This window comes from Rhinolophus ferrumequinum, chromosome 9, assembly GCF_004115265.2.
Source record: "Rhinolophus ferrumequinum isolate MPI-CBG mRhiFer1 chromosome 9, mRhiFer1_v1.p, whole genome shotgun sequence".
In the NCBI taxonomy this organism is placed as follows: domain Eukaryota; kingdom Metazoa; phylum Chordata; class Mammalia; order Chiroptera; family Rhinolophidae; genus Rhinolophus; species Rhinolophus ferrumequinum.
In genome coordinates this window covers 22,994,394-23,020,128 of record NC_046292.1, presented here as the reverse complement: position 1 = coordinate 23,020,128, position 25,735 = coordinate 22,994,394, and the positions used below count along the sequence as shown (strand labels likewise).

Sequence of the window (25,735 nt, the reverse complement as noted above, 5' to 3'; positions counted from 1 at the left end):
CGGCCGACATCAGTGCTGGTGACTGGGGCCTGGTTTCCTCAGGATGGCGCCAGAACTCAGCCTGCTTTGGTCTCCCCACAGCCATCATGTGCAAGCCACCTCAGCTCATCCCCAACGGGAAGGTGGTGGGGTCTGACTTCACGTGGGGCTCCAGTGTGACGTATGCCTGCCTGGAGGGGTACCAGCTCTCCCTGCCTGCGGTGCTCACCTGTGAGGGAAATGGATCCTGGACTGGAGAGCTGCCTCAGTGTTTCCGTAAGTTGCTCGAGGACCTTTCCTGCATCCTGTCGGCTGGCTCCCTCCCGTTCCCTCCTCAGCACTCTGCTACTGGAAGGTATAGAATAGATAGTGCTCCGCTCCCCAGAATCATGGGGAGTTTTGTCAAAGACACTATTAAAGATGGAAGGAAGTTTAAGGAAAGAAAATATGAATTGTCTTAATTGAGCCCTGGCTATGGACTTTGTATGGAGTCACAGTGGGTGGAAATTGTGCCAGAGATGAGGGAGGAGTTTCTTAACCTGAAAAGCTGTGAACTGGATGGAATGGTACCCAAAGAGCTGCAGGGGGCCCAGTACTGGAAACATGGCTGTCTTCGTGGAAAATTCCCTACACAGAAAAGACTCCTAGGAAGCTCATGCTTTTCTGGTGAAAAACTTTATTTCTTATCCTCCTGGCCCAATGTGTCCCAAAGAGCCCCAAGTCCATTCCAGGGCTCATTTCTTATCGAGTTCCCCCGAGAAGCAGGCTCCAGGTCACTTATTCTTGTCCCAGCCTGTGAATTGGCTCTGGAAGTTTTTCTCTGTGTCCAGGCTTCGGACAAAGACTAGGACCTATTTTTTTCTTTCTACTTGGCATTTTTCTAATTCTGCAGAAAGCTGTCAACATACTCATGACACTGTTTGGGTACCTCTGAAAATCTGCTGCCGTTAGGGGAAGTTTCAGGAGAGACAAGGGCCAGCCATTCAAAAGTGGACGCAGGAAAAGCAGCGTTTGGCATGAGGTCAATCCATCAGACCGTCACATACCCCAGGATAACAGCAGGAAAGGCGCAAGACTCAGGGTTGAGTCTGGTCTAGAAACCTTGCTTTTCTTCTTGAGAAATAGCTTAGTTGTCTTTTTTAGCAATGAATTATAGTTATCATTTTTAAAAACTGCATGATATCTGAAGATGCAAAGAAGAACGTAACGATCCTCTAAACTCTCAATTCCCAAAGACAACCACTGTTGTGCTTCCACCTCAATCACTCTGCAGTTTGGCATTTGTAGCAACGTGCATATGATTTTCTATCAATGGTATTGAATCACGCTACACGTACTAGTTCATAACTTGTATTCGTTGATAGGCCAGCAACACCTTCTCTATCAATACATACTGATCGACACATCATCATTTTTAATGGCTAAAGAATTTCCTTATTGCAGATGCCACAATTTGTCTGATCTTCTCCCTGGTGATGAATTTAGGTTTCTCCAATTTAATCATGTTCGAAGCAGTTGTGCAACAAAAAGCCCTAAAAAAGGCATTTCTTTACCCTTGTGATAAAATCCTAAGAGTGAGAAAGAAGCTGGGCCAACGTGCACTCTATTTTTTTTTTTGTACATGTTGCCAAACCGCTTTCTAGAAAGAGTATCCCAATTTATGCTCCCACCAGCAGTTTATGAGAATATTTCTTGACTTTTTCTCTCATTAACCATGGATTTCTGTCAATATTCTTAAATATTTACCAGGCTGAGGAGTTTAAAAAGATGTGCCATTATCCTAACTGGCATCACATTACTTATTAGCAAGACTGAGTCGCTCTTTCTTTGTCATCCATTTGTATTTCTTGCCTTTTGAGTTGCCTATTTCTAGATACTGGGACTTCTGATCAACTCAGCGTTTGACTGACTTCTGATGGGTCAGGGTTGGGTGCCCCAGGTCCCAGGGCACCTGCTTCCATTTATTTGCATATGATTGTGAACCTCAAGATTCTATGTACACACACACACTCTCTCATCATAGCAAAAAAGAATGTTCTTCATGCTTAAAGTGATGTCTTGGGGAACTTAGCCTTCAGTAGTCCAATTTTGATGATAATCTGATGATCTAAATGACCTGAGCACCCTGCACACACCACCCATCCCAGTGCAAATGCACACCCTTTGGAAGGACATTTGGCAGTACACATCAAGAGCTGTGCCGCACTCAAACCTTTAAAGATAAGTCCACTCCCAGAGAATTTCCCCTAAGAAAATAATGCAAATGAAAGAAAGGCCATGTGTAACTTTAGACTAATAGAAAATGCCAATATAAAAGTTACGATGGACAGTAATTATGGTACAACCAGCCACTGCAAAATTATGTAGCCAATAAAGGATAGGGATGTCATAAAGCTGGGAAATGTTCACAGACTATTAAGTGAATGAAACAACACTTCGACAATGGGTTTGCAGCCTTGCACAGGTGTACATGCACCGAAACCAAGACTAGAAAGGAATGAGCATGAAAATGAGGGTTGGCAGGGAGTTTTGGGTAGTGGATTAGAGTTGGTTTTTGCTCGATGTTCTAAACTTCCTATAATGTTACTCCATTACTTGGATGATCATTAATAAGCATTTTGAACGAGGAAAGGAGAAGAAACAGCCACACTGATGTTATCATTTACTCAGGGCCGCCTCCATTTCCAGCGTTCCAGTGGATGCTGGAGGAAAGCAGCACAGAGAACAAAGGCTAGGGTGGGGGTGAGGGACGATGGGATCGCAGCCTGGCTTCTACAAAGCAACCTGGCCCTGCCTTTCTCCCTTCATCTTCCCAGCTGTGTTCTGCGGAGATCCTGGTGTCCCACCCCATGGGAGGAGAGAGGACCGAGGCTTCTCCTACAGGTCATCTGTCTCCTTCTCCTGCCAGCCCCCTCTGGTGCTGGTGGGCTCTCCACGGCGGTTCTGCCAGTCAGATGGGATGTGGAGTGGCACCCAGCCCAGCTGCATAGGTGAGAGGTGATCTGGGGAAGAGTCCCAGCTGTGGGCATCTTTCTTTTGGGCCGAAGATGATGACTTTCCTTCCCTGTTTTGAGGGGTCTCATCTGCAAAAGGGAACAAGTCTCCTCAGAGCAGGATGAGAACTAGCCTGTAGTTAATGTGCTACAGAGAGCGTACGGTCAGCGAAGGGTCTGACTTAGGTGGAGATACCCAGAGGCGGGGTAGTCAGGACATAGTTCCGTTTTCTTTTCTGCTTCTGCTTCTCAGAGTGAGCGGAGGCAATGAAAGCTCCCGTGACCGTGTGGTCTGTTTTTCTTTTGGCAATGCAGACCCGACGCTGACCATGTGTGCGGACCCCGGCATGCCGCAGTTTGGGATACAGAACAATTCCCAGGGCTACCAGGTAACGAGACCAGCCAAGGTCGGGCCTTCCTGCGTCCTGTCACTTTCTATCACTGTCAGCCTCGGAGGGCCCGGGGACCTTCCTCGGGACAGCACTAGAGAGGGACAAGACCTTAGAAGCTGGAGAAAGGAAGCACTCAGCCTCTGAACTGTGCCACAGGAGAGCACCCTTTCAAAACGGGAAGGCATTTACACCAAACCAAGAAGCTGAGGTGGAAAAACAGGTCTACCTGGAACTCCACAAACACGTCCCAGCAGTAGTTGGGGCAGGGCAGGTGTGGAAATACGGGAATGAGTGAGACAGACAGACCTTCTGTCTTCAGGGCCCCCAGACCCTACCACAAAGACAGGGTTCGACAGGGTGGAGGGAGAGATGCCACATGGGGGGCAGGCCCTGCCCGCGGGCCCATCCCGGGAGGATACAAGCCTGGTGGACACAGCTCAGAATGAGCTTCAGGAAAAGGAGGAGATCTGGAGAGGCTGGGATGGGACACTGAACAGGAAGCAGGAAAGTAGGGGTGTGTTCAAGGCAGGACTATTACCTGGAGCCCGAGACGTGCCCGGGGGAATATCAGGGACTGACCTGGAAATGGCAGGTTGGGATCCCATGTCTGTATATGTTCCATATATTCTTTTGTATGCAGCAAATATCACATAATACTTTTTGAAGAGAGAAAGGCATGGGCCGAGTCACGTAGGACCTTGAGACCAGGATACGCATTTTGGATTTTATCCTAAATGCTATGGGACACCATTTGAAGGTGACTCAATCTGATCCACCATTTGAACTGTCACTCAGGATGAAGAGAGAGTGAATAATCGGGGGTTAAGAACAGAGGCACTTATTCAAGTAGGACACGATCGCAGTGGCTCAGGAAAAGAATGAACGTGGGACTGGGCGAGGCTGGTGACAGCGGGCGCGGAGAGATGCAGAAGGGTCAGAATGTATTTTGTGGGGAGAACCAAGAGGGCTTGTTGGTGGATTGGATTGAGGGGTTGAAGGAAAGGGAAGGAATACGGATGACTTGAGGTTTTCAATTTGCACAACTGGGTGGAGAAAGGCGCCAATTGCTGAATGAGACGATGAAATACAAGAGACAAACAGGTCAGGCATGGAGGAAGGGAGTAGAAATTAAGAGTTTCACTTTGTTTGAATTTGCTACTATGGGTCATAGAGACACGTGAGTGTTTTGAGCTGGGAGATGGTATCATCCAAGTTGCAGTCCAGAAGCTGATCCGACAGCATTATGGCCAATGGATTGGAGAGCGAGAGATGGAGCTGGTAGTGGTGGCAGGGGTGTCGAGTTAGATGGTGAAGGGCTGGTGAAGGGTGAGCATGAGGAAAACAACTGAGCAGAGGGAGAGATGGAGGGAGGACAGCACTTGTGCTGAACAGAGATTTACGAAGCACGGTACCAGATTCTCCAAGGAACACGTCAGTAAGGGAGACAAGTCTCCCGCCCTAAAGGAATTTACAGTTTCGTAGAAGAAAGAGACACGTACACAAGTAATAATTCTATTTTGTACAGTTCTTCACATCTTATAAAATGCTTTCAAATCCACCAGCGCCTTCGAGTGTCACAACATTCCAGTGCAGTTTGGCAGGGTTGGTCGTCCCCACTCTGTACACAGGAGGACCGAGGTTAGAGTTTTGTGCAACCTGTCATTCAGGGCGCCAGCATCGCAGCCAGCCCTGAGATCGGGGTCTTCCGATTGTGAGTCAGGCTCTGTCCACCACAGCAGAGATCTATCTGGCTCGGGGGATTGGGCGAGGTCGTGCGGAAGCCTCGTAATATAAGCTGCCTCCACGGACAAAGAAGATTTAACCAGGCAGAGAAGCGAAAGGAGGGTGTGTGGGTAGAGGCAATGGCGGGGGTAGGAGTTGGAGCGTGGGAAAGTGAGCAGGCAAGTGACAGCGATTGTGAAGATTTGCTGGACGGAAGGTGATCATGGGACCCTCCGTCCCCACAGGTGGGAAGCACCGTGCTCTTCCGCTGTCAGAAAGGTTACCTGCTGCAGGGCTCCACCACCAGGACCTGCCTCCCCAACCTGACCTGGAGCGGAACCCCGCCCGACTGCGTCCGTGAGTACCGACTTCACCTGCATCCCATCACGGCTCCTCCTGACTACACACCGTCTCTCCCACTGGCACCCGAGACATGCTTGAACGCTCTGAATGGCAGGGAGCTCACCCTTCTCATTGGGACCAATATTGGTCTCTCCTCCTCACTCCTTGGGGCCTCACAGAAGACACATCTGCACAAAAGTCTTCCTGATGTTTGAAGGGAATTCCTGTGCCTTAGCAAAGGACAAAAGGAAACTTTCCAATGGCAGCAGAAACTAACAACTACCAAAGCCAGCCCTCAGGAGGGAAGATTTCAGCCTTTTAACCACCGTTACTCCTCTTCCTTCAGGGAAAGTGCTACAGGCTTAGGTTCCACCAGGGGTAATAAGCCAATCCCCACGTGAGCTCCGCCTTGGCCATTCCTGTAGACGTGGAGGCTGGGGTGTGGGAGGGGAGGCGGGGAGGGGAGGCTGGACATGAAAGGGTCCCACAGGGGAGAGGAGGGGCGTGTTCCATCTAGGAGCGGGAACGGTCCTGAAGACCCTCCTCTCCCCAGGTCCAATAGTGTCTTTCCTCTCATCCAGCCCACCACTGCAAACAGCCAGAGACGCCAACCCATGCCAACGTCGGGGCCCTGGACCTGCCCTCCATGGGCTACACGCTCATCTACTCCTGCCAGGAGGGCTTCTCCCTCAAAGGTGGCTCCGAGCACCGCACCTGCAAAGCAGACGGCAGCTGGACGGGCAAACCAGCCATCTGCCTGGGTGAGTGTGCCGCTCGGTGAACCTCCCCAGGGTGGGAAGCCAAAGGTGGCAGCTGAGCTTGAGTGAAAGAGGGCAAGAGAGAAGGAAGAAATATGATTTCCAGGGGCTGGATCCCGCTTACGATTTTCTGAGGCATTGAGTTGCTAGGAGATGAACCCAGAGGCACCCAGTGAAGCCATCCCAAGTGTTATTCTGCTGCCTTCTGCCTGAGCTTAAACATTCTCCCAGGATTATACTTAATCATCAGGCAGAAAAAAATCTCTTCGTTTCACCTAATTGGATTAATGCATTGTGCATGTCATAACCTTGATAAAACAGCACCCCCCCACAGATCCCTTGGGGTTACCAAGATGTCGCAGACCTCCCTCCCCCCTTCTTAATTTATTCTGTATTTATTGAGCATTATCACTGTGCATACCTGCGCTGGGCATGGAGGATTAGGTGAAAGACACCAACCCTGCCCTAAAGAAGCTCACATTTAGCTGCAAAAACAACACATGATCAATACAACGGTACCTTCAGCAATGTAGAAATAGGCTGCATGCCGTGGGGGGGAGGTCAGAGGGGGAGGAGAGAAGTCAGGGAATGCTTCCTGGAGAAGGTGGTCTGAGTCCAGTCTTAAGTGAAGAATCCAGCAAGGATAAAGGATCGGCTTGGTGCTAGGATGACATTAATTTTTACAGATGATGAACTCACCACATGCCAGCCATTGTTCTAAGTACTTTGTGAGTACTGACTCATTTAATCCTCTCAGTCATCCTGCGAGATAGATGTGATTCATATCCCCACTTAATATATGATGAAACTGAGGCACAGAGAGGTTTAGTAACAAGCCTGGGGTCACCAGCTGGTAAAAGGAGAGAGCGGAGATTCAAACCCTGAAGGTCTAACTTCAGAATCCAAGCTCTTAAGTACTTTGCTGTTCTGCCCCTCAGAGAGAGAAGGCTTCAGGTTCAGAGCCTTTATCAGAGCTAGAATTGTCATCGTATGAATTGTTGTAAATTTCTTTTATTTATGGAAAGTAACATTTGTTTTCCACATATGGTAGTGAGATAAGGTTTCATTTTGGAGAACCATTTATATACATTTTATTGTGGTAAAATATACGTAATATAAAATTACCATTTTAACCATTTGTAAGTGTACAATTCAGTGGCATTAAGTTCATTCACAATACTGTGCAACCATCACCACTATCCATTTCCAGAATTTTTCTCCATCTCAAAAGAAGTTATGTACCCTTTAAACAATAACTTGCCGTTTCCCTTTCCCGCCAGCCCCTAATAACAGCTATTCTACTTTCTAGCTCTATAAACGTACCTATTCTAGGTCCCTCATTTGAGTGGAATTATGTAATATTTGTCCTTTTGTGTCTGGATTATTTCACTCGGCATAATGTTTTCAAGGTTTATCCATGATATAGCATGTGTCAGAATTTCATTCCTTTTCACACTTAAACAATCAATATTCCATTGGTGGATGTGCCACCAATCCATCTGTCCGCTGATGGACATTTGGGTTGTTTCCACTGTTTGACTACTGTGAATAATGCTGTGACCATAAATGTAGATATTTTCTACGGAATGTTTTTAATTCTCGGGTAGATATCTAGGAGTAGAATGTCTACTTAATGTTTAACATTTTGAGAAACTATCAAACAATTTTGCACAGTGCCTATACTGTTTTTACATCCCCACAGCAATGCACTAGGGTTCCAATTTCTCTATATCCTTGCCAACACTTGCTATTGTCCTTTTATTTATTATTATTTTTTTTTGAGTAAAGCCATCCTAAGTAGGTGTAAGGTAGTATCTCACTGTGATTTTGATTTACATTTCCCTAATGGCTAATGATGTTAAGCCTCTTTCTGTGTTTTTATTGGCCATCTGTATATCTATTCAAATCCTTTTTCCATGTTTTAATTGGGCTATTTGTCTTTTTATTATTGAGTTGTAAGCTTTTTATAGACCTCTTGATTTCCTTTTTCTGGCTTCATTGAGGTATAATTGACAAAATCATAATATATTTAAAGTTTGCAGCATGATAATTTGATATACATATGTATTGTGAAAGAATTCCCACCATCAAGTAAACACATCCATCACCTCACATATTTACCCTTTTTTGATGAGAACACATAAATTCTACTCTTTTAGCAAATTTTAATTATACAATGCGGTATTATCTACTATAATTACCATGTTATACACTAGATCCTCACACCTTATTCATCTTATAATTGAAAGTTTGTAGTCTTTCACCCTCCCCCTAGCCTCTGGCAACCACCATTTTACTCTCTGTTTCTATGTATGAGTTTAACTTTTTTCTTTTCAGATTCCACATGTAAGTGGTACCGTATGGTATTTGTCTTTCTGTGTCTGGCTTATTTCACTCAGCATAATGTCCTCCAGGTTAATCCATGTGGTCTCAAATGTCAGGATTTTCTTCTTTTTTAAGGCTGAATACTATTCCAGTATCTGTATGTGCATCACATTTTCTTTATCCATTCATCCATTCATTGGCAGACACTCAGGTTGTTTCCATTATCTTGGCTATTGTGAAAATGCTGTAATGAGCATGGGAGTGCAGAGAGCTCTTGAAGGATTTCATTTCCTTCAGATAGAGACCCAGAACTGAGATTGCTTGATCACATGTTAGTTCTATTTTTTAATTTCTTTTTCTTTTTTTTTCAACTTTTATTTATTTAAATGTGTTTTTCCAGAACCCATCAGCTCCAAGTCCAGTAGTTGTTTTAATCTAGTTGAGGAGGGCGCAGCTCACAATGGTCCATGTGGAGATCGAACCAGCAACTTTGTTGTTAAGGGCAGGGTGCTCTAACTAACTGAGCTAACCGGCCGCCCCCTATTTTTAACTTCTTTAGGAACCTCCATTCTGTTTTGCATAGTGGCTGTATGAGTTTACATTCCCACCAGCAGTGTACAAGGGTCCCCTTTTCTCCACCTCCTTGCCAGCATTTATTTCTTACCTTTTTGATAATAGACATTGTAACAAGTGTGAGGGTGAGATATCAATGTGGTTAGATTTGCATTTCCCTGATGATTAGTGATGCTGAGCACCTTTTCATGTACCTGTTGGCCACTTATATGTCTTCTTTCGAAAAATGTCTATTCAGGTCCTTTGCCCATTTTTTAATTGGGTTATTTGTGGTTTTCTGCTACTGAGTTGTATGAGTTCCTTGCATAGTTTGGATATTAACCCCTTATTGGGTATGTGGTTTGCAAATATTTTCTGCCACTCCATAGGCTGCCTTTTTGTTTTGTTGATAGTTTCCTTTACTATGCAAAAGCTTTTTAGTTTTGTGTAGTTCTGTTTATTTTGTTTTTGTTACCTTTGCTTTTGGTGTCAAATCCAAAAAATCATTGCCAAGACCAATGTCAAGCTTACTCCCAATGTTTTCTTCTACGGTTTCAGGTTTCATCTCATGTCTAATACATTTTTATTTGTTTTTTGTGTATGGTGTAAGATAGACAGGGGTACAGTTTAATTCTTTGCATGTGTTTCCCAACACATTTATTAAAGAGACTGTCCTTTCTCCCATTGTATATTCTTGGCTCCTTGGTTGAAAATTAATTGACCATATAGGCATGGGTTTATTTCTGGGCTCTCTATTCTGTTCCATTGGTCTATTTCTCTGTTTTTCTGCCAATATCATACTGGTTTGATTGCTATAGCTTTGTGAGATAGTTCAAAATCAGGAAGTATAATGCCTTCAGCTTTGTTCTTTTTTCTCAAGATTGCTTTGGCTATGCAGGGTCTTTTGTGGTTCCATACAAATTTTAGGATTATTCTATTTCTGTGAAAAATGTCATTAGATTTTTGATAGGGATGGCAGTGAATCTGTAGATTGCATTGAATAGTAGGTGGCAGCCTCAAAAACTGGGCTGTTATAGCTGTGTGGTCCAAGCCCTTCACTCTTCAAGGAGAAGCTGGGAGTTCCCTCCTGATCCTATGGCATTGTGCCAGGAGTGGGGTGTATGGCAAGAGTATGTCTCAGCCTTTCCTCCCTGTTTCTATGTGGGCATTTTCTCAGTCACCCAATGTGTAGGGGTCACTAGGCTAGTTTCTGGATTTCTCTCAGAGGGAGTTTCTCCATGTGTAGCTGGCTGTACATTCAGTGCATTCATGGGAAGAGGGAAATTCAGCAGCCTCATATGCTGTCATTTTGGTCAGGAGTCTCTTCAAGAGTTCTTTTATATCTAGAATATAAGACTCTGAACAGATACAAGATTTGCAAACATTTTCTCCAATTTTGGGGATTGTCTTTTCACTTTCTTTTTTTAAAATTTACAGTACTTTTTGATTTCATTCATCACCTAAAATGAAATTAGACTGTCACCTTTTAAGCTCAGTTTTAGTCCTGTGTTAAATTGTTTTTCTTTTTTTTCAGATGGTAGTTTTTACAGCCTTATTGATATACATAAACTACACATATTTAATTTATACAATTTTATGAGTTTTAATCTTTTCACTTTCTTGTTGATGTCCTTTTAAACACAGAAGTTTTTAATTTTGTTGTATTTCAATTTTTTTTGCTTGCTTCTGCTGTTACTATCATATCTAAAAATCCATTGCCTAATCCAAAGTCACAAAGATTTATGCCTATGTTTTTTTCTAAGAGTTTTATAGTTTTAGCTCTTACATGTAGGTCTTTGATTCATTCTGAGTTATTTTTTATGGCGTTAGTCTGGAGTCTGCTTTTGCATGTGAATAGCCAGTTGACTCAGCTCCATTTGTTCAAAAGACTATTCTTTCCTCATCAAATTATCTTAGCGCCCTTGTCAAAGATCATTTGACCATAAATGTGTGAACTTATATCTGGATCCTCAATTCTATTCCACTGACCTGTATGACTGTCCTTATGCCATCACCATACAGTCCTGATTTCTATAACTTTATAGTAAGTTTTAAAGTTGGGAAATGTAAGTCCTCCTTTTTGTGCCTCTTTTCAAGATTGTTTGGCCATTCTGGGTCCCTTTTATTTCTGTATTAATTTTAGGATTGGGTTGTCAATTTCTGCAAAACAGGCAGCTGGCATTTTGATAAAGATTGTGTTGAATCCGTAAATCAATTTTGAGAGTATTACCATCTGAACAATACTAAGTCTTCCAATCCATGAGCATGGAATGTTTTCCATTTATTTAGAACTTTAATTTATTTCAGCGATGGTTTCTAGTTTTCAGTGTACAAGACTTGAACTTCCTCGGTTATATTCATTTTTTAAGTATTTTATCCTTTTTGATGCTATTATAGGTACTTGTATTTAAAAACACAAAATAGATTCAGTTAGATCTCAGTTCGACCCCTTCCTGTATGACCTTGGGCAAGTCTCTTCACTTCTCTGCCTTTTAACAAGTTTCTCTTCTATAAAATGGAGACAATAACCTCGACCTCACTGTTTTGAGAGAAGGGCTAAATAAAATACTATAAAGTGCCTAGCACAGTGCTGGCACAGAAAATGCTTTCTCCCTCTTTGCTCCCTTCATCTTATAAAACCTAAGACAATAGCGGTATTTTGTTCAGTAATATACCTTCCTTGAGTCACTGTGGAAATTTTTTTCTGCAGCTTTCTCTATACCAAAACATAAATTGACCTCCAGAATTGGAAGGGGCAGCTAAAACTCTGTGGCCTCCTGAAGGAGACAGGAGGGACAGGTCGCCCTTACGTGGTGACAAGGCAGATCTTTCTGTTGTTTCTCTGCAAACGGAGAAAAGACATTAACATTTATGGACCGTGACTTTCATGTTCATTAGCTCATTTATTCAGCATAGACCTGTGAGTTGTGTTTTAGCCGGAGGAGACAAAGACTCTGAGTAGGGAAGTGACGAGTCAAGGTCACGCAATCATTCAGTAGCACTGTTGAGACCTGAACCTATGCCGTCTAACTCAGGCTCCAAGCTTTTGCCCTTGCCTTCGCTGGGAGGGCCTCTCAATCTTAATATCGTCGCTTCAAGAGGGGGAAGCTCTGCATTGAAACCCCCATCAGGACTCAAGGGATTCACTTTTGATCAGTGGAAGGCCCTCCTTTGGGCCGGGCATCTGGGAAGAAGGCAGAGTCCAGGACAGGCCATTTCAATCCAAGGTCCTCAATTAGGGACATTCAGGGGATCTGTGTAGCAGGCTGGAAAAACAGACGTCTTTATTTTCCTTTACTTCTTACTGAAGTTTAGCATGTCTTTTAATTTAGAATGTAGACCAAAACCCATAGTCGTGTTAGCAATACTTGTAACTTCGTCACCCATAGAAATTGCAGATTTTCATACTATATTATTGGTTGTTACTGATATCGTGAAATACTGTTTACATTCCTCCCGACTTCAAGATGATGATAGTTCCTGGACCCGCTGCTAGATCCTGTAATTTATTGCAGTAATAAAGAATCATATATAATTGTATCCTAATTCCTCATTTAATATGCCTGTCATTGATCTGATGGGTTTCCTTTGTAAATCTTCAGAGTTTATTGTTCTGAGAGGGACCCATAGCAGCACCAGACCGTCGAAGCAATCCACCTCCTGGTCTAACAGCACAAGTCCACAGCAAGAGCTCAAAGAACCTATTGACCTAATGTCAAAGAGGTGGCCATTGTTTTTCCAATAGAATGTAGACCAAAGGCTGATCCTGTTTTTCTCCCATCCTCTTTCCCCAGCAGAGGTCCGGCCCAGTGGAAGACCCATCAACACTGCCCGGGAGCCACCCCTCGCCCAAGCCTCAGGTGTGTACGGCCCGGATGTTTGGTTCAAGAAAGGTGCTGCTTCCTTCACCTAGTTCCCCAGAAACATGCACATGACTTTCTGAGTATCCAATGGAAGGGCATGAAAACTATAGAGCCAAACAGATTTTCACACCCACCTCCCAACCCCAGGCCGACTTCAGGAAGAAGTGAGCCTGAAGGAAGCAGAAACCTCATCCAGAAGAGGGACTGAAGGCTTTCCAGAAACATATCCAGAGCTTTGAGCTCTGGAGCCACTGATTACCACAACCCCTCGATACAGCAACAGCCAGTGTGCCGTCATACAGACACACAGACCCAGGTCCAGCCCAGGGAGCTTCCTGGAAATGCTTGCGTTTTAAGACAGGTATTAATTCTTTCAAAGGGTGATGTCCAGAACTGGACCCAGAACTCCCGGTGTGCCTGACCAATGCAGATTTATCATATACTTTCATATCCTTTTTCGAACCCTATCGTTTTACTAGTATATGCATTATATAGGAAAGAAGACGAGACTTGGTATCAGAAACTCAATATGCGTTCCATTTTGGTCATTGACCAGCTATGTCCTTGGAAAAATGACCTTCACTTCTTGAGCTTCAGTTTACTTATTGGTAATATGGAGATTATAACCCTTGCCTTAGAGAATTATTTTAAGGATAAATAACAGCTTTGGTAGCTACCACTCATTAGGTGCTTTTGTGGGCCTGACATGCTGTGACGTACAATTTGCAACATTAGATCATTTAACCCCTACAATAACTCGGATGAGGTAGGTGGGATGGCCCCCATTTCCAGAACTACATGTATGGCCTACAGGTGAGGTCGTGGAGGCTCTTTCACTTGACCAAATAACTGATAAGTTACAGCCAAGATGAGCCTCCAGACCTGTCAGCCTTCACTCGCTCATGCCCTTCCTGTCTGCCACACGATCCTGATGTACTGCTTTTCTCTCTTCTCTTTTTCCCTTTCTCCATCTTTTCAACCTCCTCCTTCCTTTTGTGTTTTCTTCTTTCTCCTTCTCTGTCTGCCTCTTGTTCCCCCTCTCTCTCCCTTTCTTATTGGTTTTCTCCTTTTTTCTTATCCACCTCCTCTCTCTCTTTCCCTCCATCCATCCGCACTGAGACACAAGAGGATCACCGGATTGCCAGAGCACTCCACCCCCTTTCCCACGTTAGAGGTTCAGGGAAACGATCTCCCTGAGTGAACTGGGATCAATCATCAGGTGGCCTCCATCCTACCTGCACACGTGAAAGTCCCTCGCATGCCTATTTCTCCATTCTTCTAGTGCCTGGGGATGTTTTTGCCAAGAATTCCCTATGGAAAGGGGCCTATGAGTACCAGGGGAAGAAGCAGCCAGCCATGCTCAGAGTGACTGGCTTCCAGGTTGTCAACAGCAAGGTCAATGCCACCATGACTGACCACAGCGGCGTGGAGTTGCATTTGGCTGGTAAGGAGCAGGCCGCTTCCATGAAAGCCAGGGGCGTACAGGTGACCAGGCATGTGCCTTTTTAAGGACGAGTCTGCCATCATCGCATTGTACTGTCATGCAAGGCTTGTCTGGTGGGCAGGGGGAAGAGGAAGTCTCAGTTCATCTTTGTTCGTATGATAAAAGCGTCAGGGACTAAAGGAAAATGGCTGGAAGACAAACTAATAACTTGAACGTACAGAGGACTGAGAAATAAAGAGAAAAGAGACTCGTATCCCTAAACCTGAACTAAAAATAAGAGCAGAGAAATCCCAGAAGCCAAAGTACAGCCAGTCAATAAACAAGAAAAAAATATTTTTCAGCAGCAATCAAAAAACTCAAACACAAAATGTCATTTTCCACTTTACCCACTAAGATTTTTTTTTTTTTAAGTGATAAGCGTTAAGTGCTGGTTAAGGTCCAGTGAAGGCACTGATGCAGTGCTGGTGAAAGTAGAAAATAGCACAGTTCTGCAAATGAAGAAGCAAAAACTCATAGACACAGACAATAGTTTAGTGGTTACCAGAGGGTAATGGAGAGGGGCGTGGTAGATGAGGGTAAAGGGGATCAAATATATGGTGATGGAAAGAGAACTGACTCTGGGTGGTGAACACACAATGTGATCTATAGATGATGTGTTACAGAACTGTACACCTGAAACCTATGAAACTTTACTAACAATTGTCACCCCAATCAACTTTAATTTAAAAACAAAAAAGATTACCCCAAATCCATCAAATTAAGCAAAAAAGAAAATAGTACAGTTCTAAAAAACAGTTTAGCAATTTGTTTCAAGATCCTTGAGGACGATTGGACTTATTAATTACACTGCTAAGAATTTTTATCATAAGAAATAATTATGGAGGAAGTCAAGCATTTATGAATGAAAGATGTTCACATTGCAGGGCTACCTGTATGACATAAAAATTGGAAATAGAAAATTATCTAAAAACAAAGAAATGGATATATTAAGTATAGTGTATCTGCTGGATAAATTATTATGCCAGTTTGGGAAGAAGTACACCCACTATCATGCATTTAAAATGTGACTCCAGTTTTTTAAAAGAAAAAAAATTATATACATAAGAAAGAAAATTGGAAGTAATTACGTGAAAATGTTCACAGTGGTTATTTCTTAGTAGTGAGATCAAGAGTGATTTTTTTCCTTCTTGCATCTCTGCATTTTCCAAAATTTCCCCAATTTCAAATCTTTCTACAATCAGAAAAAATATATATCTTAGAAAACAAGTGTCTATTGAATAGATGGATAGCTAAATGAACATATGAGGGAAAGAATGGGCACAGTGACGCACAACCCCACAGGCAGTTACATCCACTCATTCACACACACACACACACACACACACACACACACACACACGACTGAACGTTCACATTCGCTCTCAGACAGCCCCAAACACGTTCACATCCTCCCGTGTACATCCCTCATGCATTCCTGCACCCACTGAATTGGAAGCATACCTACGCGTCAGCTAACACATTAACATGTACAAAACCTCACACGTGCCTGTGTAAACAGGGTCACAGTTACAGGCCAGTAATCTGATTATTTGTTAACACACATGCACATTCTTGCCATACTCACCATCAGCCTACACAAACTCTCTGGCTGCACTGTACTCACCTACTTACACTTATGCATGGAGTGTTTATATCAACCTCTACACGTGAGAGTCCACTCACACTCACATCCACAAACCCACACATTTGGATTTTGAAATTTTCCCCGATCTTTCAAGTATATCCTCTGAACTTTCTTTTCCCAGGAATTTACAAGAAAGAAGATTTCCATCTCCTACTCCAGGTTCATCAGATTACAGGGCCTGTGGAGATTTTTGTGAATAAGTTCAAAGATGATCAGTGGGCTTTAGATGGACATGTAAGTTCAGCAATATCTCACTCAGTCCTTGACCTCCCCGTGACCTTGCCCCATCCCAACTCCCCGATCACTGGCAGGGAAGAGGAGGGGAGAAGAGGGTGGAAACTCCTAGGATCCACATGGAAACTTGGAAGGAGGTTTTCTGCAGGGCCAGGACTGGGAGCAAGGGAGTCCTCGTCTGCTAGTGAAGTGGGCAAAGGAAAAGATAAAAAGGGCCAGGAGGCTGAGAGCACGGAGGCTCAGCACGTCTGAGCGAGAGGGAGTAGGTTCTGATGTTAGAGCGAAAGCAAAGAATTGGAGGTCAGCAGAGGTCAGCAAGTTGAAGGTCACGGTGTGGGGGTGGGAGCTGGGAGAAGGTGGTGAATCCCAGATGAGGACCTGGAACATCTACTCACATTTGAGGGTACAGATTGTGGGTGACTGGGCCCAGCTCAGGAGACCAAGACATGGGGGAGGGAATATGACTTCCTTACATTCCCCGGTGGGAAAGACCTGTTACATTCTAGGGCATTGTTGAGATGGAAGCCAGGTCCCCAGTGATGCTCCTCTGCCCACACGTTCCAAGCTGACAGGTAGTAAAGTTGAGCATGGTGTCACCTGTCGTATCCTCAGCTTCCCTGTCTTAGAAGAGGCAGGGTGGGAAGGAGGGAGAAGTCATGGTGACCAGAGTAGCAGAGAGCTAAGGGTCAGGGTGCAACCTCCTGGACAAGACCAGCTGGTACAGGACTGTGGCTTTAGGGACTTTGCTTTATAAACACATTAGGAGAAGCACGTGGCCTTTCCAGGAGCTGACATAGCCAGTTAGTTCCTTGGTTTTTCTCTAGAGTATCCTATGGACTCCCTTGGGTATCCAAGTCCTGGCTGGCTTCCATTGTAGTAGTCCAAAGTAGTCCTTTGCAAGGACAACAGATTCCACCATGCTAGGAAAATTGCCAGAGGTGAGAGAACAAGAGTCAGATATGGGAGATGGAGCTAGAAGTACAGGCCAAGGGTTAGATGAGAGTGGAGCTCTGGAGGGCTGGGAACTGCTGGAGCAATTGCCTAGGATGACAACCAGCCATCGGGCCCATCCAGGGTGTGTTTGAAGGGACAGGTGGGGAGGTCATCCCAGAGCACAGGAGACAGAGGGGACAGAGCATGAGTCGGAAGGGACACCAGAAGCACGAGCATCCTCAGCTAAGTAGTCCACACCTGCATGTCTGAGTGTCTGGGCAAGTGGCAGAGGGAGCAAGGAGGAGTCATGTCCCCAACCACCCCCACCAAAAGAAAATTAATAGCTACTGGAACCGTGATGAACTCTCCAAAGTACATTAAATCCACGAGGTACATTTTAATCATAGTTGGGTTTGCCCCTTGGTACTCTAAAAGTCAGTTTTTCATCACAGTGATAATAGCTAACACTTATCTAGGGCCTATTAAGTTTTCTCAGTGTTTTGTCTATATTAACTTATTTAATATTCACAGCAACCCTAAGATACAGGTACTGTTATTGTTCCTGTTTTACAAATGAGAAACTGAGGCACAGACAGATTAAGTGAGTCGACCCGTAGAAAAGGGAAATGCCTCTGCCTCCTCCAAGCAGCTGGTGTGTGTCCCCACCTCACACGTCAGTCATGCTCCGCCATCCCTTACCTGGGTGTGGGCAGGTCAGTACCTGTGTGTCAGGGTAACGGGCAGGCAGAGGAAACCAGCGTCTGTCCACATGTGCTTATGAGCTTGTCGCTGGCCTGCTGGCAGGGCTTCCAGCTCCTTCTAGCACGTCTCCCAGCTTATTCTCTCTGCTCCCCTCCACCACAGGTCTCCTCAGAGTCCTCCGGGGGCACCTTCGTCTACCAAGGCTCCGTCAAGGGCCACGGCTTTGGGCAGTTCGGCTTTCAAAGACTCGGTAACTAGCATTTGTCCCCCGAAGTGTGAGCTCATGGGGCCGGAGGAGAAACTCGTATATTGGGGTTGAGAGCAGGGGGTTGGTGATGTTCAAGTCTCAGACAGGGGTTCTGAACCTTTTCTGGGTCAGGGACGCCTTTGAGATTCTGATAAAAGTTAAGAACTATCTCTCCAGAAATAAGCACGATACATAATACACTTGGCCTTTGCCAGTTTCGTGCTCAGCCCTTGAGTGGAGATCCTCAGCGAAGGGACATCGGGTCTCAGATGCAGCCCCCTCCAGCGCTGTCTGGCCATCCTCAGGCATCACCCACACCTCCCTTAGCATTAAAACATGGGGGACTCAGGGGTGCTTTGACCCATGTTGCCCTTCCCTCCCCACACGTCCCAGAGGTTGGTGTTACAGTCCTCGTCCTCGTCGTACAGATGAGAAAACTGAGTGTCGCAGAGGCTTCCCTCCTTGCTCTTCCCAGCATCTTTACCCAGCATGCACCACGTCATCAGCGTCCAGCGTCCTCACTGCCAAGATTGGCCTGGACCCAGAGCCTCTGGGTGCCGAGCCTCAGGCACTAATGGGGGGAGGGGTCCTCATTTCTGGGAAGCAGTGCATGGGGATATAGGAGGCAGGCGTGGTGCCAGAGAGCCACCAGCTCTGACACTGGTGCTGACACATGGTGCTGACACTGCCCGTCTCCAGGGACCCCTGCCTGCCCAGGAGGAACTGCGTTTTCTCACAGCTCTGACCCTCAGAAGGCTTCTCCTTGTCTTAAGCAGAAATCTGCTTCCCTGTTGGGCCCATTCCACCCTGCTCCTCCCCCAGAGCTGTTGTTAGCTCTGCCCTCAACAGCTACACAGAGTAAGACCCCTCTCTCCTCCATGAAGCAGCCGTTCAAATACTGGAAGACAGTTCCCCTGGCCCTTCAGCCTAAAACACTGCAGAGACCGCAGGCAGCCGGAGTTCTTGTTCTGGCTGCACAGCTGACACCCTGTCTCCAGAAGCAGACCCTCCCCTCTCAGAGCCTCAGCCCCCTCAGCTAGGTGGGGGACTTGACAGGGGCGGCAGTGTCCCTAGGTTCTCCTGAGCCCCACAGTCTTGGGGGAGGGGCAGGAGAAAGAGGGGAGACCCTCCAGAGGCAGAAACTGTAGTGCCCCCTCTCCCATTTCCCCCAGAGCAAGTCCACATTCATCCGTTTTCTGTTTCGGCTTCCTTGTGAGGTTTTAGCTGATAAGAGGCTTCTACGACCAAAAGAAGTTTCAAAACTTCTTCACCTTTTGGAGATTTTATTTCGCGACACAGTTTCAGGTTCTCCCACAGACTGGCGTCCCCAGGACTGCACGCTGACCTATGGACGTGATCTGAGCAGTACCCGTGGGCCCCTTCTCCCAGCGCGTGTCTGAGTGCGTGGAAGGCAGGTGGTGGGCTCTGGGCACCGCGCTGGAGAACAGGAACATCCCAGGCGCAGCCTCACTTCCCAGCAGTGACTGCGAAGGGCTGTACCCCAGCCTGTGTCTCTGTGACCTGACCTTTATGCTCTGGGACTTGCAGACCTCAGGATGCTGGAATCAGACCCCGAGTCCATCGGCCGCCACTTTGCTTCCAACAGCAGCTCCGTGGCAGCCGCGATCCTGGTCCCTTTCGTCGCCCTCATCATCGCGGGCTTTGTGCTCTATCTCTACAAACACAGGTACAGGGAAGGAGGCGGGCGCGAGGCGGGGCCCAGCCCGACTGACCCACCCAGAGCCTTCCTGGCTCCGGACAGCTGTAAGCTTCTGAGAGGAAGAAAGGACTCCTTTTCCCTCTGCGCCTTTAGACCCCTGGTTCTCTCCTCTTTTTATGTCTCAGTCACTCTCGCTCTTATTCCCAGGAGAAGACCGAAGGTTCCGTTCAATGGTTACGCGGGCCACGAGAACACAAATGTTCGGGCCACATTTGAGAACCCAATGTACGACCGCAACATCCAGCCCACAGACATCATGGCCACGGAGGCGGAGTTCACAGTCAGCACGGTGTGTACAGCGGTATAGCCCCCAGGCCTGGCTGCCACCGCCACCGCCACCGAGAGCCCAGCCGCCAGCAGCCGGTGAGAGGGGCTGTGGGAGGCAGACGTGTACCTGTGCGAGCGTCCTTTCACATCTGTCCTAGACTAGTGTGTAACGAAGTGGGGCTATTTTAACATGCCAGAATAGTTCTGAGGTTTCATCTTTATGCTCCATCTTTCCTTGTTCCTACCTGTTTCATCCTCAGAACTCTTACAAATAGAAAGCAAAAGAGAAAAAGTAAAATCTCGGGCAGCATGAATGAGGCCTGACAGGGGATCAGGAATGACTCTGAACTTCGAGTTGCAGAACTCTGGAATAGTGTAGGAAAGAAACAAGAGTGTCCCCAGACCACACACACCCTGGCTGCATGTCTGGGGCTCCACTGGGCCCCAGGTGCCTGTGTGCATGACGTTCCACCCCATGTCATCTGGGGTTGGTGGCTCCCAGTCTAGACAGCCCTCAGCACTGCCTCTCCCCGGCATCCAGGGCCTCGGGACGTTCCATCCGACCCACATCTCCAGCACGGCCCCATCTCCCCACTTCCAACCTACCCAGTGCTGGAGCGCAAAGAAGGTTCTGCTTGGCTCCGGGAGGGGATATGTGAAAAACCACCTTGAACAGACACACACACATACATTTAAAATGAGTGATGAGGTAAAAAATTCAAATTATAAATTTGAAAGAACAGCTGAAATTAAAATCAAAACCCCCCATAGGGAAGTCAGAGAAGCCTGTGGAGTTAGTGAGTCAGAGGCAATGGGGCAGGGCTGTGTGGTGACTTCCAAGGACCCCTTCCTCCATTAAAATATATACCGAAGAAAATTGATACTTGATAACTCTGTTGTTATAAAAAGTCAATATAATTCAGTCTGGATTCATTATATGTCCAATATTATTCTATTCATTTTTTTCCTTCTGGTTTTGAAAGAAACTGAAATTAATGCATTTTCTTGGTCCCTAAAAGTATGGTGGCCCCTAGGCCCTGGGTCTCCTATGCCTAATGGATAAGCGGCCCTGCCAGGGAAAAAGACGACATCAGGAAAATATATGTTCTGCCATGTACAGCCAGGGATCCCTACATCCCACCCTCAGTTTAAGAAGATTAAAAATCAAAGATAAGGATCAAAGCAACTAATTTTCTTTCATTCGTTCCCCTTTATTCCTTCCTTGCTTTTATCTTACCTTCCTTTTCACCCCTCCCGGCCCCGCCCACTGCCTCTCCTGTTTGACAAGCTCTGCTATGATCTGTTTGTTCCCAGTTCTCCAGGGGACAGAAGTACACTCCCCTGAGCACAGTGCCCAGTGCCCATCTTCGTCTGTCCCTCCGCCCGTGTCTGCTCCTTCTGGGACTTGGGCCCTCACCCTGCCGCCGTCTGCACCCGCCACCCAGGAGAGGAGTCCCACTGTGCCCTGACTTGGCGCCGTAAAGCAAGAGAGGCTGCAGACGGAGGAAGGAAGCTGATGGATTTAAAATAGCAGAGCACCTTGTGGATGTGTGAGTGGGGTGTTGGCCTGAGTGCACACACACACACACACACACACACACACACACACACCTCCTTCACTGGAGTCTATGGAAGAGCTTAAAACAGAGAAATGGGTGTGAAAGAGGCCCCATGCTCTGCTCCCCACCAACACAGAGAAGAGGTGAAGAGGAGGCTCCCACAGCATTGAAGCCAACACAGCCCACCCGGTTTGTCAAGTCTCAGTGAGTGTGTTAGCAGGATGTACCCACGGCGGTCAGCGTGCAGAGACCAGCCATCTGTGAATGAACGATACCACCTGCTGAGTAGCAGCAAGGACTACCCCAAGGGCAGAAAAACATCCTAAGAAATCGTTTGGAATCAGTTTCTTTATTTTTTCCGACATAATTTTATTGCATTCTAAACCCAGTGAATTAGAAAGTCATTCTGGGCCCCTAGCAGTGCTGCAAGAGAAGGGTGGGTGAGGGGAGTTAAGGGCAGGAATCTGGCTACAAGCCCAAGGTCAAGTCTGGCTGTCAGCTGACAAAGAAGAGACACAAGTCTGTGGCCCAGACAGGGACACCAAGTCCGCAGGCAAGGCAAGGTGTTGGAAAGGACGGGAGAGGAAGCCCACCCCAGTGTCCAAAAATTAATGGCTACATGTATTGAGTTCCTTCTCTGTGCCTGACACTTGAGGTGTATTATTTCTAGACCTACAACACCCCAAAGCATAAGAATTATTAATCCATTTTATAGATGACAAAATAGAAGCCCAGAAAAATGAAGAGATGGAAGCCACAGTTAGGAAGTGTGGAGTCAGAATGCAATCCCAGATGGCTCTGACACCACCAGCGCCAGAAACCCCGGTCTAGAAGGGGCACCAAGGATGGGGAATAATAGGTGCATCTCTACAGCTGAACTGTGGCCAGGACTGGTGGGCCAGGCTGGGGATACATATGTCCGCTCTGCGTTCTATTCTCTCCACCGGGGCAGCCTCAGGGGAAGGACCCAGTACCTGCCTCCTGAAGCTGTTGCCAGCCCCTTGGCTCCCAGCAGCCCTTTGCCACAGCAAACAAAGGACCTGGGAATTCCTGAATCCAAAGGATGGAGCGGATGCAAGTCACATTCTCTCGAGCTCCTTGCAAGTGGGTTTGATTTATTTTGAGTTTCACTGTGCTTGGGTCATTAATAAATTCTATATAAATACTGTTGGGAAGCTAACAAGTTTAAGAATCAAATTATGACATGTAGAGCCACTTTCTCTGTCTTTGGGAAGGTCCCCATGGGCTTAGGCACGTGTGCATGTGTGGCATGCTGGCCTCAGATGTTCATACCACATATTGAAATGACAAATAGAAATGTAGGGGAATGGAGTGGCAGGGATACCTGGTTCTTAAGCAAATTCTGGGTTGGAACAATGAAAAGATCTGACTAGTGTTAAGATTGGCTGGAGTAAAATGAGAAGTGAATTTCCAGCAGGTGCGACTGGAACTGGCAGTGGCGGGGGCCCAGCGCTGCCCGTACCTGCCCTGGGTCACAGCATTCCCAGCGCTTCACGGAAGAGGGCCAATCCAGACAAACATGCACGCTCATCTCTCTTTCCCTGGAAACAAATGCAGGAAGCTCGTTGGCTGCTCCCTTCCCCCTTCTTACGTTCCTCTCAAACCAACCAGTGGACTCCTCCTCCAGCCCTGCCTCTGCCCCTGTCCTGTGTCCCAGGAGATGCCCCCGGAGCACATGCTGGTGAAGTGTCCAGTACTCTGCTGTGCGTTGCCCTTCCCACCTCTGGCATTTTCCCTCCACCCCCAGAGGCTTGGAAGGGACGAGGACATACTAGGCCCTTCACCCACCATTCGTATCACACACCCATTGCCATCCCATGAGGGACAAAAAAAAAAGTAAAACAAAAAAATCTTTTGTACAGAGATATATTTTTATTATACAAAGTTTGTACAGGACCAAAAAAGAAAGAAAAAAAGGTGTAAATTTTTTTTCATTATTGTAGGTAAACAGTAGTGGAAGCCTTTTTTGTAAATGTAACAAAATATATAAATATGGTTTTCAGAAAACATCAAGTGCTGTAAATATGTAATCTACACACCTTGGCTTGTCTGCAGTATATACGTTTAATTTATCTGTCTCTGTATATGAGGCTTCCCCTTGGGGTCCTGCATTATGGTACTTTCCTGAATTTGAAAGCAATTTTAAATTTTTTGAATTCAAATAAAATATAAATTTTTGCATTTGTTTTCTTACATTTTTATGTCCTTTTTTATGGCGAGGGACAAGTATTTATTGGGGAAGGGGAGGAAAGACATATTTTGGGCTGAAAGCCTATAGTAGAAATGTGGAAATCTCTTTTTTTTAATTTTTATTAAATTTATTGGGGTGACACTGGTTAGTAAAATTATACAGGTTTCAAGTGTGCAATTCTATAATACAGCATCTACCTATGGCCTTCTGTGTTCACCACTCTCTTCCTTAAACTGCTTTGCGTTGCTTCTGCTACATGTTGGGAACTCCCAGCAAAAATTATAGTGGATACACCATATGCAAGAATTAACTCAAAATGGATCAAATACCTAAACATAAGACCTAAAACTATAAAAATCTTACCGGAAAACATAGGAGAAAAGCTTCATGACATTAGCTTTGGCAGTGATTTCTTGGATATGACACCAAAAGTACAAACAAAAAAAGAAAATATAGATAAACTAGACATCAAAATTTAAAACTGTGCATCAAAGGACACAATCAACAGAGTGAAAAATTGGAGAAAATGTTTGCAGATCATATTGGATGAGGAATTAATAGCCAGCATACATAAGAACTATAACTGAACAACGACAAAGAAAAACCCTATTTAAAAATAGGCAAAGGACTTGAACAGACATTTCTTCAAAGACCATATACAAATGGCCAGTAAGCACATGAAAAGACGCCAACATCACTAATTATTAAGAAAATGCAAATCAACACCAGAGGGAGATAACACTTCACACCATTAGGATAGTTACTATCAAAAGAAAGAAGGTGTTGGTGAGGATGTAGAGAAATTGGAATCCTTAAGCACTGTTGGTGGGAATGTAAAATGGTGTAGCCGCTACAGAAAACAGCATGAAGGTTTCTCGAAAAATTAAAAGTAGAATTACTATATATGTGATCCAACAATTCCTCTTCTGAATATATACCCAAAAGAATTGAAAGCAGGGTCTTGGAAAGATATGTGTACACCCATGTTCATATAGCCCAGAGGTGGAAGCAGCCCAAATGGCGATTGACAGATAGATGGATAAACAAAATGTGGTATGTACATAAATGGAATGTTATTCAGCCTTAAAAAGGAAGGAAATTCTGACACGTGCTGCAACATGTATGAACTTTGAGAACACTACGTTAAGTGAATTAACCATTTGCAACAGACAAATACTATGTGATTCCACTTACAGGAAGTGTCTACAGTAGTCAAACTCAAAAAGCAGACTGGTAATACGACAGATCTGAAAAGAAACAAACCATTACATCATTAAATGTAATTAGGTTTAAGTCACCTATTAAAAAGGTTTTCAGGTTAGCTCAGAAAGTAAAACTCAACTCTGTGCTAACAAGAGTCATACCTAAAACAAAATGCTTCAGAACAGCTGAAAACAAAGGAATAAGCATTTCTTCTGGATGGTTCAAGACGTTCATCCATTCTGGGAAACTGAACCTTTAGCAGGGGAGGCGGGAGGGACAAGCTCTTGTGCCCACACTGTGGCGTCAGATATGGACACGCTGGGGCTCCTAGAGCCAAGTGGACATACCGTTACCAAATGCATGGCTTGAAGCTGAAGTAAAGAAACTTAGTACCAGCTAGAGTTGTTAGTTTTCCAAAGAAAAGAATCATAAACAATAACAGAAGCATGGGCAGAGGAACAGCAGGTATATGCAAACAGGAAACCAGGGATCACCATCTTAGTATGAGACAAGTCCAAATTCAGACCAAAGCCATTAAACAAGATGAAAAAGGACACTTGATAACACTCTATCAGTTATTACCATTCACCAAATAAGAAGCAGT

At 45.4% G+C, this 25,735-nt stretch overlaps 1 protein-coding gene across 1 annotated transcript in view; it reads left to right on the top strand.

The window, feature by feature from the left end:
- CSMD2 (CUB and Sushi multiple domains 2) overlaps positions 1-23,386 on the top strand; it is a 579,918-nt gene extending 556,532 nt beyond the window's left edge. Inside the window, exons 60-71 of the mRNA XM_033115124.1 lie at positions 82-255; positions 2,796-2,969; positions 3,288-3,361; positions 5,332-5,443; positions 6,010-6,189; positions 12,861-12,923; positions 14,209-14,370; positions 16,176-16,288; positions 18,086-18,173; positions 19,719-19,857; positions 20,038-20,253; positions 21,472-23,386. Of these exons, the coding sequence (XP_032971015.1) occupies positions 82-255; positions 2,796-2,969; positions 3,288-3,361; positions 5,332-5,443; positions 6,010-6,189; positions 12,861-12,923; positions 14,209-14,370; positions 16,176-16,288; positions 18,086-18,173; positions 19,719-19,857; positions 20,038-20,197 (1,439 nt within the window). The 3' untranslated portion in view covers positions 20,198-20,253; positions 21,472-23,386. The remainder of the gene's footprint in view (positions 1-81; positions 256-2,795; positions 2,970-3,287; positions 3,362-5,331; positions 5,444-6,009; positions 6,190-12,860; positions 12,924-14,208; positions 14,371-16,175; positions 16,289-18,085; positions 18,174-19,718; positions 19,858-20,037; positions 20,254-21,471) is intronic.
- Positions 23,387-25,735: the final 2,349 nt, after the last annotated feature.